Source organism: Anopheles marshallii, chromosome 3, assembly GCF_943734725.1.
Source record: "Anopheles marshallii chromosome 3, idAnoMarsDA_429_01, whole genome shotgun sequence".
Classification (NCBI taxonomy): Eukaryota; Metazoa; Arthropoda; class Insecta; order Diptera; family Culicidae; genus Anopheles; species Anopheles marshallii.
Window position 1 is genome coordinate 21,124,026 of NC_071327.1, and position 12,009 is coordinate 21,136,034.

The window sequence follows — 12,009 nt, forward strand, 5'->3', positions numbered from 1 at the left end:
TCACACGACTGGACCTGTCCAAAATCCCATCGACTCCCCATATTCGACTACATGGTAAAAATAAGTCTAGTAAGTCACAAATGACAGACATGACCTAGTAGGTCGTTACGCCAAGAAGAAGAAGAAGAAGAAGTTGAAGACTTGCATGTGCTTTGGCTAGAAGCTAGAGTTCCTTTTGGATAACAGAACGATTCCGACAAAAAAAATTAGAAAGATGTGAATATAAGTGGCATAAAATTATTGATGAAATGGAAATTATCTGTCTAAACTTATTGTCTAAGTATCTCAAACCTAATAGAGCTCCTCAATTCTCCCAAAACTGTCAATTACGAATGTTTTAATAGTTTCAATTTCTTATTTGTAAAACATCTACACAACAAAAAAAGGTCAAGTTTACATGCAAAATTTTAAAATATTTAAAAGTCTTTCGAAGAGTTTCCAAATTCCTTTCCAGAATTCTCCCATTCCTTCGTGTGTTTTGACAAATTGTTTGCTTAATATCATTTTCAATTAAATTCCACTGCCAGCTCGAACATGATTAATTTGCTTCCCTACTTGAGTACTTCTGTTCGCAACATATTCAACCAACCCATACTAATGCCCCTTAAGTTTGGTACCATGCCAGGTCAGTTATTAAAAATATTTCTCAGATTGAAATTAAAAGAAAAAACCATCCCATCCAATTGACACCCAAGCCATGCCTTTGCTCTGGCTGTAAATCATTCCATCAATTTGTCCCAAAATTAGATTATGCTTAAGGAAGCGTCAGATTTCACCAAGCGACTAGGTCAACCTTTATCTTCCATTTTACCTTACCAGAAGACCAGAGCCTTGACATTGATTAGCACAACGCTTAATGGTTCCTTAAGCGAACTTTTTTCACGCACAACGCTTGAGTTTCTTTTATCAGATCTAATCAGCCAGCAATGCATTTTTATCAGCTTGCCACCAGCATCGTGCTGTGTTGCAGGGGGTGGAAACCGTAGCAAAAAGATCTTTACAGTGTAAACACACACACACACACACATGCGGTGGGGAAGGTGGGGGGGGAGCATCTGGGAATCCGCGCGCACACAACACTGCATTTTAATATACTCTCGCATTCGAACACCATGCGGTGAGCACACAGCGAGAGCGGGAGTGTGGCCCGATAAAGAATGTTGAGAGATTCTGGGTGATAATATGGTGGCCCGGTTCGACATTCTTCCCGTGCCTTGGGCCAAACCATCCCGGACCCGGGCTGTCCCCATGGTTGGCGGTCGAGGTCAGAGCAAGATCACGCACGGCGACCTCGGACACAACAGATTGGAGTCTGCTCATGTTGTGCGGGGGGGATAAATCCGAACCCCAGCAAAGGGATCTCAATGTCTTTGGAGCAGAGCTGAATATTTGAAGATATTCTGATTATTATACGTCTGAAAATTCCACAGCATTAGTTATCGAAAGCGAAACACTTCATTGCCAAATGAATTCCTCCTTCTATACGCCACTTAACCTAGGTGAAAGTTAGCAATCTCTTGTCGCACGTTCACGAAATATGAGCACATGAGCCAGCTATTTTACAGCTGCACAAACAACAGATCACCGCAAAACAAGTAAGTATGGTGGTACCGCACTTAACGCACTTACGGGCCCGACGGGACATCTACGGTGAAGATCCGCGCGATAACTAGAAAATGTTGCTCAGCTCTTAGCGCCCCGTGCATTCTCTGCGACGGAAAACCATTCCGCAACGGGGGTTTCGCCAGCCGCGAGCACCAGAGCTGGACGGTGAGCGAGCGTGTGTGAAAATGTGAGAAAATGAGCACACGTTTTCCGACCGCACACATACACTGTCAAACGTGCGTGATTGTCCACACCAACACCGCGAACCGTTGGGTGAGCTGAGCCGCTCAAATTCTTCTCATTCTCGGCGAGTTTTTTTGCGATCTGCTCACCGCTCATCTCACGCGGGGTCGAGAAGACCCAAACCACAATACAAGGAGCTGGTTGTAATGCTCCCGGACTGATCCTGCCTACATTTTTTTTTATTGTATTTTTTATATTAACACACATACGCACACAAAAGCAACCACCAAATGGTACGAGGGATGGAAAGTATTTTCTTTACTCGCTCGGTAGAAAACCCACATCCCCATGAAGATTGACAAGCCCCCTCTCGAAATGGGGGAGAGTGGAGGGGAGGGGGCCGGGGGGGTGAAAATCTACTTTGTCCCCTTTTTCGCTTATCACACAAGGGGCTTTTTTTTTTCTTTCGCACACCCTCCACACGCAGCTGGATGAGCAGGCTCTATTTGCACACGGACCACCAAGATTGAATCGCTTCGACCGCGGTACCACACACAACTATTGCGGCAGCATTTCTTCGCACTTCCGCTAAACGGCGGTTTACCAATCACTGGCACACAAGGCGAAAACCACACACAAAATTACCGTGCGTGTGCGAAGCAGCTTGACCTTCCCCGGTGATGTGGTAGGTTCGGATATTACTTCTGTTTTTCCCAGCGCTTTTGCCACGGTGAGGACGCACATCTGTCCCTTGTCACTGGTTACCAGAATGCACGCACACAGTTGCTTTTGCAAAAGGCAAGTAGAAATTTTCCAGGTTATCACTGCTGGTGGACATGCGCACCAGGGCCCAGTACGCAAACCGTACACTCTACAGTTTTGGTGTGAACAGTGTGGGCCGTACTTTCGGCACAATCAGTTGCACTAGTTTCCGCGAGTGGCGCCCTCTGTTGGCGTGTAGCGAGAGTACTGAAAGACATCGGGGGGTTTTTATCGAACAAGAAAACTTCGTTCCAAAACTGAAATAATGAACAGTGGGATTTGTCAAACAGAGGGTAGGGTCCATCAAACCCCCCAGTCTGGAGCCGCAACTCGTTTGTGCATTCTCAGCAACATCACAATAGATCTTCAGATAGAAGAATTCTTTGTTCCAGTCCCCCATGAATTGGTTCGCTACAATCAAAGTAGGCTGCTGCGTTTCAAATTTCTACACGGTACGTGGTGCGAGAATGTGGCACCAGTCGCACGCATGTCATCATGCCTCGAAGTCGACTGTCTCAACGTTACAACGCTCAATGGTTGCAGGAAAATGAACATTTTGATGGTGAGTGGTATTCGCTTTAAGCAACAAAAGCTGCACAATAAATGCTAATCGCATTGCTCCAAACAGCCGAATTTTGCCGTTTATTTTGGAACCCGTTCGCCGAACCCGAACCCTTCGAATGGCCGAATGGCCAACCCTTCAAGTCATCGTTCAAACGGAAACGTGCGCGGAAAAGATTCCGTACTGCCACACGTAACCGCCATCGGTGTTCCATATGCAGTACCACATTCCGATGGCCAGCTGATCTGAAATATCATCAAGCGTACCAACATCGTGGCGAACAGCTGAACGTGTGTCCCGTAGCTGCGTGCGGCGTTAACTTTCAGTTCCCCTATCAACTGGCAAACCATCAGCGTACTGCCGGTCACCATAACTGGGCCGTAGTTTGTAAGGAGTGCAGCAAACGGTTCGCGCATGTTCGGTTTTTGGCCCGCCATACGGTTGCATCGTGCAATCGCTACAAGCAGAAAGTCGCGAATGCGAACGAACAGTAGGTAAGTAAGTAAACACACACACACCGTGTAGAGTTTAATCCACATGCTTTTGTATTTCCGTACTCATTCAAATCCGTGCATCATCTATCCAGCTACGACGACAATGTGGCTACATAAAACACACAAAGACACACCAAGAGACTGACAAATAATGGTTGCGGGGGCACGCAGCATACAGGAAACGGTTTTTCCCACTATGGGATACTGGTTGCTATTTTGGTTGTGTTTGTTTTTCTCTTTTCTTTTGTTTTATGTATGCACACAGGAAACGGAAACGAAGTTAATTTAGATTCTTCCGCGACCATCATACGATTCCCGCAGCCTATATGGCACAAGTTCAAAACATAACTCTTCACATAATGTATACATTGTTTAACAAGAGAGAAAGAAAAATACATAAATAAATACATCGATACTACACGCTACATCTCGTACATCTGCTGCCACCGGTTTCGCAACAACGCATACAAACATTTTGCACTATTTATGAATACCTTGTTTTGCTGGGTTTTGGGGGCATGGATCGGTAGATTGTTAAACCTCGGAGCTACATAAACACGCTGCACAACCTCACTGTACTGTTACTGTTATGGATGTGATTACAAATGTAAAAATCCGCCTGTTCTATATTGCATGAGTTGTGTTAAGTAGAAAGAGAAAACAACATAAATTTTGCAAAAATGTGTACTAAGCGGTTTATGCTTATTGATTTTTTTTCATATAACTATTTCCACTATTTTAACACTAGAACTACTAAGCGATACGGCCTGGCCGTTCTTTTTGAGTAAAACAAAACACTAGAACTACCAGACCAACCATTTTGACTGTCCTACCGTGTTTGATGCATGCATCTCTTTTATACTACGCCAAAACAAGTATTCAAACATAATCCTGCTCTTCGAAATTCTTTTAAATGTACCCACCAATAAAAAAAAGGTCACCCAAAACGCTTGGTAGTTCTAGTGTTAAATATCTGTGAATTTACATCGGCCTGTATCGGTTCGGTAGCGACCGATACCTTTAGAGCTTATGCGTGTATCTTGGATACTGCTGCTACATGATATTAGCGCTAAAATTTGCTGTGCAAAAGTTTCTTCGCTTCTGTGCATTTCTTCTGTTTCGCTTTTCCTGTACCAATGAGCTTACCGACAAGGAATGGCCTCATAGGTACGGCGAATCGAAAAAAGAAACCGAAAACTAGTATAGATTAACTTTATACCTTCTTCACGCCAGATGAAGAGTCTCGTGATTGTAGTGCGGGTGTACGGATGGTTTCTTGGTGCAAGTTGGTGTTATCTCGTTTGTGTTATACTGATGCAATTATAGTAAATACCGCTTCTTGCAAGAGTGAAGAAGTTCGTTCAAAAATCGTGGCTAAAAAACAATTACAATGATAAACCCGTTTGTGGAAACTATTCAGACTTTGATTCTTACAAAACGCTACATTCCTTTACCACACACGCCTGAGGCCAGGCCCGTTTGCGATTGTACGATTGTTTGGTCGCATCCTCAAAAACAAAAACCAGCACCACGTTCGCAACGACTGATCAAACACACGCTCGAACACACACGTTTACAAAAAGTTGAAATTGAATGTATCCGTTACATCCACCAAGTTGATCTCCATCGAGCGGCCCAGCACGAAACACTTCTGCTTTCTGGCGTGCTTACGCAATTTTTAATCCTTTGGCTCCTCCCGGTAGCCGTCCGAGTACTGTTCCCGTCCGCTCATCTTCAGAATCGCCTTACTGTCCGCATTACCATCCAGCACGGAACGAGCGCCCGACTTTTCGTCCTCCTGTGAAGAGTGGTATATTTTAATCAATAAACGAATCATTAGCAAACAACGTCCGCAACATTCATCTCAACCATTACGCACCGCTTCATCTTCCTTCACCGGTTTATCACCGACGCCCCAAACCTCAACATTTCTGATTTCAAACTTCTTGGTGGCGCTTAGCTGAAAATAGCCTTTGTACGTCGTGCAGGACTCGGAACACTCGCCCACACCGTACTCGCTGTCCAGCCACAATCCCCAATAGCTGTGCTGTCCTCCCATACCCTGGAGAGTGGAGATAGTGGTGACAAAAAATACGATAAAATCGCACTGACCGTGTCACACCCAAAACCCCATCCCACTTACCATTCCATTTGGCATCGTCTGTTGGTGAAGATTCAGATATTGATAGTGATCGTTATAGCCGGTACTAGGGAAGCATCGCATCTTTGGCCGAAGCGTAAAGAGAAACGAGTTTTCGTTGCCGACATAGTTGGGACTGAGGGCCCACGATTCCGTTGCATAGCCACCGAAGATGTAACCGTTCGCATCCTCCACAATCACTACCGTAGATCCTTGATCCATAATGCGACCTTTGTGGAAAAAAAAATCAATTAAATACAGTTTTCCCGAACGGCTAACCTAAACATGGGAGGGAGCATTATATCTACCTAGCAAGGTTGAAAAGCTTTCACCATGTATTTGCGATGAAAACAGAAAGCGCCATTTGTTTTGCTGCGTTCCGGGCAGGTTCGAGTTGATAAACAGCATCTGCGACAAATCGGTAAAGGCCGGATAGTCCGGTACGTACTGGAGGCCCTCGCAGTATGGCAACATCGATTGGAGCGCCTCCTGCGGGATGATACTTTTGCGCGCATTTCCATCCGCCTCCGATGTGTTCTTCACGTTGCGGTAATGGTACAGGTGGGAAAACACGTGTTCCAGCATCTTCAGGAAGGTTGGGTTTTTATGTAACCTGCCAATTGATAATACATGTTCGTTTCGGTTACCGTGTCCGTACGGCGGCAAAAGGTTGGTTCGATTTTTTTTTTCTTGATATCCCTAGAATGACTTAGTCTCTTGGGAGTTATGAAGGGTTCTAGAACGGGTACGAATACGCAAACAAGAGAAGCGCATATTGATTTGCCAATGTGTCGCTTCCAAAAATATCTTCTTACAAGATCACAACTACAACTAACCAATTTTATTTAATAAATCTTGCCATCCACATTTTGGTCTTCAAAGTATAATCAAACGAGAAACTTTTGGCCAAAGACAACGATCAAATCTAAATTCATTTCCGCATAGCTAAGTAATGATTTATTCATGGCAAAAAGGAATCCTTTCTTCGAGAAGCCAACAAGAAATGTTTAATCCACTTAAAAGTGCATCATCTCCGTACTCCCCCTCAACAGAAAAAAAAAACATGTCCCACTTCGTAACACGTCCACTAGCAATTGATTATATTCCACTTACCATCGTTCCGCATCGGCCCGCGTTACCTTCTGTGTGCCCTGCTGTACCACATCGTACGCTAAGCTTTCGGCCAGCTTCTGAATGCAGTCCTTAACGACGCGGAAACCACGCGATTCCCACGATTTGAACTGTGGTCCACCTTCTAGCCGAATCGCTCTCATGTAGCTGCTGACGACCGCCTCCACGTACTGCGGGGTGGTATACACGTGCATGGAATCATAAAACCGCAAAAGCATGAAAGGATCATTTCCATATACAACAAACCCATGCTGCGATTGCGATAATAAAATCGATTCCATACGCCCCGTGCGGTCTTACCTCTTTGATAAGCGGATAAGCAATTTCGGTCGATTCCGATTCGGGTTGCTGGCCGAGACTGCACAGCAGCACGTTGATGCGTTCGTCGATGGTGCCACGCACGCAGTAGACGTACAGTTCGGCAAACCGTTGAAATTCGACCACCGGTGACCGGGCACCGAGCGGTCCGAACAGGAAGTTGGTGATATATTGTGCCAACCGGGGATCCATCTGTGAGCCCCAGAATTTCTGCCAAAATGGACAAAGCAAAAAAAAAAAGAAAACACAGGGTCAACAAAATGGAACGTAGCCAGTTAATTTCGTAAGGCAACGGCCGGGAATTACGAGACAGAAGGATGAAGATGTAAAATAAATAAAAGTGCAGTGCGCGCTCCCGAATACCAACCATGAGATCATCCTCCTTGATGCGTTCCGAGTTTTTGCTGACTAGCTTAAAGGAGCTTGCCACCACCGGCACTTCACTCTTGGCCAGCAGGGAACATTTTTCTGCCAGCTTTGTACTAGAGTTGCCCATCGTTTGGTTGTCGCTTTTGCGCCCGGTGTGTAATTAAAAAGCGTCACCAGGACGCATTAATGTCGTGTTGCGGTTGGTTGGTTGGTGTGAGGCGTGATAGAGACACGCTGCAGAGAACCGTGAAACGAGAAAAGATATTAGAAAACTGTATAATTAACAAACGAATGTGGTACCGTAACCCATTTACGGTCAGTTTGGTGTTTATTTTTATTTGCAACTGGATAAATCTATGGCCAAAAAATATCCTATCTAATATTTCAAGGTTCGATAGCTTCCATGCGGACTTCATCATCGGGTCCGTTATCTTCAAAAATCATCACCGTCAGACTTCATTCATCGATCAACCGGCCGCAAAGCGTCACAGACCATGAATCAACCAACGTATCACATCCACCATCGGGAAACTCTCTACACCTGAGGGGAGTAGATGAATACGGACAAGGGTACGAGGGTTTTGCTTTATCTTTTCCACCCATTGTCACACTCGAACCACTTTTGCGGACTCTATCGGGTGGAGTTTGGGGTGTCATAAATTGTTTATTGCACGATCGAGTACCTCCCCGGACCGGTAGGAAATCGCGTTCGTTCGCGTTATCTACTTATTTGGGCACGAATATTAAGGGAGAGAGATAAAGAAGGAAGAAATAAACCACGAGCACATGATGAACAGCATACGCAACTGTTATGATACGCGGTCATGATCCCTTATCTGTCGCAGATCATAGGAGGCGAGAGATCGATACACGTTACACCGAGCGAATCAAATCAATCTAGCAGCAATAAATAGCAGCTTTATTATCGGAGGGGTGAAATTGATGGACCAGGCGAGCAATGGAAAAGTAGTCTGTATGTTATTGGTACTTTTCTTGGATTATGCTTTGTCTTAATAACATTTGATGTATCACATAACACAAGTGTTTAACTTCCTGTCGCAAGGAGTTTTCGTGAGGACTTTTGAGAGAAGGATTTTAACACCGGAATCAGCAACTAGGAACACTTTTAAACTGCAATGAAAACAGCGAACGATGAACCACCAACCAACTGATAAGACGATTTAACTCCCAAGAAATCGCACTCGAATGTCTGAAGCTGTCGCACTATTTTGTTTCAAGATGTGATCACATGAGCATATCCCGCATGAACATTATTAAACGAATGGCAACGTTCTGTACCGAACCCCCTCCTTTGCTAGGGCAGCAGGGCTATTTGTTTACACGTGGAGGGGGTGGTGTGTGACTGTAAATAGAAGTGCCTGCATCTCACCCCCTTTTTCATCAGGTGTCACATTCACTGTGCAAGTAAATTTATTATTGCTTCCACTCGGTCACACATACACTTTAAAATACCCGATATAGATTATGATCACTTCCATCGCACTGCATTTGCTTAACATCCTGGCATGCGTGGCTACTGCATCCCATCCCACACGTTCGTTATCAGGCGTACGATATTTACCTTCCCACTTGGGTATTAATTAGTATCGTCGACCGTGGCACGTACGAACCCCGGTCATCCGTTTTACACAACTATTGTAAACAAAACGCACATTCCCTTGTGCATCTCATTTGCTGGTACTTGGTACAACTATTTACTATTTTCACTCCTGACTAGATAAGGTTCCGTTTTTTGCGAAAAGAGAGCTAACTGAGCCCCAAACACCAAACGTGCACTGCGTGGAGGACGACCGATTGGAAGTGGAATTCCAGTTTTTACGGTGCTCCTTTCTAAGACCTTCAGGACGAATGGACACCGACGGGACACTAGCGCGTACCGGGATGGAATAAATGTATCACGGCCATTCGTGCCATCCGCGAGGCAAAGATTTTTCCAACCCCTTTTTGCGGTCCGCAGAATGAAAACAGTGCGAAAATCCCACTGGTAGGAAGGCTAGCTCATCTCGAACAGCATGGCAGTTGGTTGCATTGAACCAGTTTGACAGATTGGATCCGAGCTCTGTTTCTGTTTCATGTGGACGTTATCCGAAATAATGGAAATAATTATTTAATTTGTCCAGACCAATGAAAAACTATGCATTTCTCAAGTTGCATTTTATGCACATTCCATGCTGAATATATTTCGAGAATCCTTTTGAAAACGAATTATGAAATGCAAAAGTGTTCAACATTTGCTGTGTGGCACCCTTTGTACAGAGCTTCATATAAACAAAACTGGCGTTTGACAGCTCTCACAAATGTCACAACCGCGCGCAATCCAACCAAACAGAGCAAACATTTACAAACAGAACGCAGAACGGTGCCTGGTGGGATAGTGTATTTTTGAAACCGTGCAACACTCTTTCGTCCTTCAAAGCATGAACAATTCTTTTCTGCGAGATGCTTTCCAAGTGCTTACCAACGAAGCCAAAGGTACGTTTTGCGTTATTCCTATTAGCTCGGCCTCACTAACGTGCAGTTTTCGCTTTCTTTAGACCTGTTCCTGCCTGCTAGCATACCGGAAACATTCGGTATTCCAAGCTCGCTTGAGTTTGTTCGTGATAATGTAGCAAAAAATCTTCCTCTGATAATGCGCGAAGCGATAAACGATTGGCCGGCGGTGGAAAAATGGAACTCCAAGTACTTTCGGTTAGTAGCATAAACCGCCGTGTGTGACCTTCTGCAGGATAAAGTTGTTGTACACATCATGTTTTTTTTTGTTGGTTTTGCGTATGTATAATGTTGCCGCTGCTTGTGTGGTACCAAGCCGTATGTCATATCTAGCTGTTGGCAACCTAACTGAGACGCTGTTTGCATTTTTGAACCACGGCCAAATACAGTCATCGCGAGAGGAAAGTTTAATTGGACGATCATCTCACCTTTCATTGACTGGGCGCGTACAAACCTTCACAGCTGTGCAACATGAAATTATTGCCCAGGAACGCGTTGCCCGTCTGTGCGCACCCATTTGCTACCTGTTGGAGGAACGATAAAATTATGATGGCAATGCACCTGTTTGAGCACGTAAAAACAACCGCCTTTTGTAATTTGTTAAGCTAGTGCATCAATGGACACACACTGCTTAGTAGAGTATGGATGGGATTGAGCGTTTAGTATAGTTTTGCTGCAATTGGTGTGAATTGTTTTCCACGTGAATGGCTTAAAATAACCCAAGATCGAACAATCTCTTACCCTCTGTAAGTTCCACAGAGAAACACTTCCGGGCAAGGAGGTGACTGTAGCTATCACACCCAACGGCTATGCCGACGGTTTGGCCTTTCACGAGGAGGAAGAATATTTCGTCCTTCCACTTGAGGAGAGCATGTCTATGGAAGAATTCTTGGATGCACTGGATCATAAGAAGTAAGTAAGATGGTTTATCGATATGTATGCATAAAAATTCTTACCGTACATTCGTTCCATGCTTAGCCCCGATGCTGTTCCTTACATACAACGCCAAAATTCAAATCTTACCGAAGATTTCGAAGAGCTATGGATGGACGTTAATGAAGGTAGCCTTGATTTTGCATCCGAAGCATTCAATAAGAAGCCGGATGCCATCAACTTTTGGATGGGTGACGATAGGGCTATCACATCCAGTGAGTACTACCGTATTAATCACAGCCCGATCCGATGCTAATCCTTATGCCCATTGTCCACAGTGCACAAAGATCCGTACGAAAATATCTATTGCGTGATTTCGGGATACAAAGACTTCATTCTGATACCACCGATCGATCTTCACAATGTGCCCCGGCGCCATTATCCGATGGGCATTTTCATGCAGGAAAACGATGACAAAATAGTGATTGAACCTATTCTTGATGGTGAGAAACAAGAACCAGCAGCATCGTTAGAATACGAACTATAATAACGTGTTTTGATGTGCAGAAATAGGTAAACCACGGCTTATCGAATGGGTTAGCGTTAATCCGCTTGAACCGGATCTGGAACGATTTCCAAATTATGCCGATGCAACGACCTACGAAATTCGATTGAACGCCGGTGATATGCTGTACCTACCGAGCCTGTGGTATCATCATGTCCGACAAAGTCACAAATGCATTGCTGTCAACTTTTGGTACGATATGGATTACGACGCACGCTACTGTTTTTACAAAATGATGGAAAAGCTTTGCAATTATGGTCAATAAAGTGTGAGCGTTTGTTTTGCTGTTAAATTTATTGATTATCAGTCTTTATAATTAAGGAAAGAATTACATTTTTCCAAATCATATTTACCATTCATATGGACCTTCGGACAGAGGAATGGTAAACCCAAATTGAGAAGTAGTAATTGCCGGCATGCGGTTTAGAGAATTAGACAAGACTTCAATCAAAGTAAAGGTCAAAAATGTTTACGTTTATTAATACAATATATAACT

At 44.3% G+C, this 12,009-nt stretch overlaps 3 protein-coding genes across 3 annotated transcripts; 2 read left to right on the top strand and 1 right to left on the bottom strand.

Moving 5' to 3' along the window:
* Nucleotides 1-3,045: 3,045 nt before the first annotated feature.
* Nucleotides 3,046-3,723, top strand: LOC128715366 (zinc finger protein 611-like). The gene is made up of 3 exons (XM_053810249.1): nucleotides 3,046-3,112; nucleotides 3,179-3,602; nucleotides 3,699-3,723. Exons 1-3 carry the CDS (start codon nucleotides 3,046-3,048, stop codon nucleotides 3,721-3,723), a joined length of 516 nt encoding a protein of 171 aa, XP_053666224.1.
* Nucleotides 3,724-5,183: 1,460 nt separating this feature from the next.
* On the bottom strand, nucleotides 5,184-7,691 carry LOC128714203 (MTOR-associated protein MEAK7). The gene is made up of 7 exons (XM_053809079.1): nucleotides 7,563-7,691; nucleotides 7,178-7,405; nucleotides 6,860-7,047; nucleotides 6,055-6,359; nucleotides 5,750-5,976; nucleotides 5,486-5,668; nucleotides 5,184-5,404 (listed from the first exon to the last, which is right to left on the bottom strand). Exons 1-7 carry the CDS (start codon nucleotides 7,689-7,691, stop codon nucleotides 5,285-5,287), a joined length of 1,380 nt encoding a protein of 459 aa, XP_053665054.1. The 3' UTR covers nucleotides 5,184-5,284.
* A 2,311-nt stretch (nucleotides 7,692-10,002) lies between these two features.
* LOC128714464 (bifunctional peptidase and (3S)-lysyl hydroxylase Jmjd7) lies at nucleotides 10,003-11,778 on the top strand. Its single transcript, XM_053809338.1, has 6 exons — nucleotides 10,003-10,057; nucleotides 10,120-10,273; nucleotides 10,835-10,987; nucleotides 11,054-11,223; nucleotides 11,287-11,451; nucleotides 11,516-11,778. The coding sequence occupies exons 1-6, from the start codon at nucleotides 10,003-10,005 to the stop codon at nucleotides 11,776-11,778; spliced, it is 960 nt and encodes a 319-aa protein (XP_053665313.1).
* The last annotated feature ends 231 nt before the right edge of the window (nucleotides 11,779-12,009 follow it).

Bases quoted from the DNA above. Each gene is read 5' to 3' on its own strand.
- LOC128714203 (XM_053809079.1), bottom strand. From the start codon at position 7,691: ATGGGCAACTCTAGTACAAAGCTGGCAGAAAAATGTTCCCTGCTGGCC. The intron at 6,360-6,859 runs GTAAGTGGAATA...ATCAATTGGCAG, and splicing joins CGGGCCGATGCGGAACGATG to GTTACATAAAAACCCAACCT. The intron at 5,405-5,485 runs GTGCGTAATGGT...CACTCTTCACAG, and splicing joins CGGTGAAGGAAGATGAAGCG to GAGGACGAAAAGTCGGGCGC.
- LOC128715366 (XM_053810249.1), top strand. From the start codon at position 3,046: ATGCCTCGAAGTCGACTGTCTCAACGTTACAACGCTCAATGGTTGCAG. The intron at 3,113-3,178 runs GTGAGTGGTATT...TGCTCCAAACAG, and splicing joins GGAAAATGAACATTTTGATG to CCGAATTTTGCCGTTTATTT. The intron at 3,603-3,698 runs GTAGGTAAGTAA...TCATCTATCCAG, and splicing joins GTCGCGAATGCGAACGAACA to CTACGACGACAATGTGGCTA.
- LOC128714464 (XM_053809338.1), top strand. From the start codon at position 10,003: ATGAACAATTCTTTTCTGCGAGATGCTTTCCAAGTGCTTACCAACGAA. The intron at 10,058-10,119 runs GTACGTTTTGCG...CGCTTTCTTTAG, and splicing joins GCTTACCAACGAAGCCAAAG to ACCTGTTCCTGCCTGCTAGC. The intron at 10,274-10,834 runs GTTAGTAGCATA...TAAGTTCCACAG, and splicing joins TGGAACTCCAAGTACTTTCG to AGAAACACTTCCGGGCAAGG.